Source organism: Nannospalax galili, unplaced genomic scaffold, assembly GCF_000622305.1.
Source record: "Nannospalax galili isolate Female #2095 unplaced genomic scaffold, S.galili_v1.0 scaffold280, whole genome shotgun sequence".
Classification (NCBI taxonomy): Eukaryota; Metazoa; Chordata; class Mammalia; order Rodentia; family Spalacidae; genus Nannospalax; species Nannospalax galili.
This window is the reverse complement of record NW_008347808.1, coordinates 123,330-124,577: the sequence shown is the minus strand read 5'-3', so window position 1 is coordinate 124,577 and position 1,248 is coordinate 123,330. Positions and strand designations below refer to the sequence as shown.

At 40.3% G+C, this 1,248-nt stretch overlaps 1 protein-coding gene across 1 annotated transcript; it reads right to left on the bottom strand.

Annotated features, from left to right (window-relative positions):
- Positions 1-233: 233 nt before the first annotated feature.
- Positions 234-695, bottom strand: LOC103743170 (profilin-2-like). The gene has a single exon (XM_008844396.1). The coding sequence runs from the start codon at positions 693-695 to the stop codon at positions 234-236; it is 462 nt and encodes a 153-aa protein (XP_008842618.1).
- Between the last annotated feature and the right edge of the window lie 553 nt (positions 696-1,248).

Sequence of the window (1,248 nt, the reverse complement as noted above, 5' to 3'; positions counted from 1 at the left end):
AATAACCATAAAATAGATAAATAAATGAATGCAATTACAGTAAAACAAAAAGTCTAGAAGTCTAGTGGTCTGAAGGAACTACTGTTTTCCAAAGCATATTCCTTGCATCCCCAAACACATACACAATTCAGGTCTGGGATCTTTCTTTCCCCTCAGGACTATGCTAATTTAGAAGGTAAAATATATAACACTAGATTCAAATTGCAGGTCAACATCAGATGAGGTTTATTTACTTAAAAGCGGGCCATTTGTTGAAGAATGGCCTCTCTCATGTAACCTGCTATCTCAAAAGCTTTGAGATTGAGAGGGCCCCCTTCTATCCCCCTTTTTCCCATCACCACAAGGTACACAGACTCCATTTGTACTATTGCCACTGCCTGGCTACCTCGACTTTGGCCTTTTGTACGCAGATCCATGCTATTGTTGCCCTCAGTGTATAAGTTGTCTCGGATTAATAAGCATTTGATCCCAGCAATGGTGACTCCCTGAAGAAATAACTTTTCTCTTTCCTCTCTTGCCAGTAAGAACTGGATTTCTTCTGGAGTTATCAGGAAGAAGTTGCCTTCAGGAGAAGAAGCCAATAACCAGGGAGGAGAGTTGGTGATAATTGCTGCATCAGAGAAAATCTCAGTTTGCTGAAAGAGATTCATGAAGTCTTGCCAGACGTCTGGAATGATGTCCTCTAGGCACTGCATGGTTCAAGTAAGCTGTCCCTATAAGGCGAATAAAGAGGTTTTAGAAGTTTGGTCTTTAAAAAAAAGTTTGTTGGCAGTTGGATCAAGAAATTTTATCAGCTGAGATTGACATACCGTAAAAATGAAGTCTATTTCTTGAGGCCTCTCTTGAGTGGCAACTTGAAGAGGTTTGGTGACTTTGATGAAGTTGTGTCCCAGCTGCCCCCTGCTACCTCTGAAGCAGGAGCGAGGTCACCAGGGCTCTGTGACTTTTCTAATAGTCATAATTAACTACATCATCAGCAGTCTCTGGCTGTCTCTAAGGTTGGCAAGGTAAGGGAAAAAGTCTACCTACTTACTTCCCTAGTTACAGCAGTTCCCAATAGGTAATTAGAACATAAACAAGTGAAAATTGAATTATAAATTTGAATGCACAGCAAGGCAGGTGAGATTGACTGTAATAACTATTATTTAATTTGTTGTCTTATGTTTCAGGGAACTGAGCTCTAGGTACAAAATCAAAAGGCTCACATGCTCACCAATTCAAAACGTCTGTGAGACAAGTATAACATCC

Bases quoted from the DNA above. Each gene is read 5' to 3' on its own strand.
- LOC103743170 (XM_008844396.1), bottom strand. From the start codon at position 695: ATGCAGTGCCTAGAGGACATCATTCCAGACGTCTGGCAAGACTTCATG.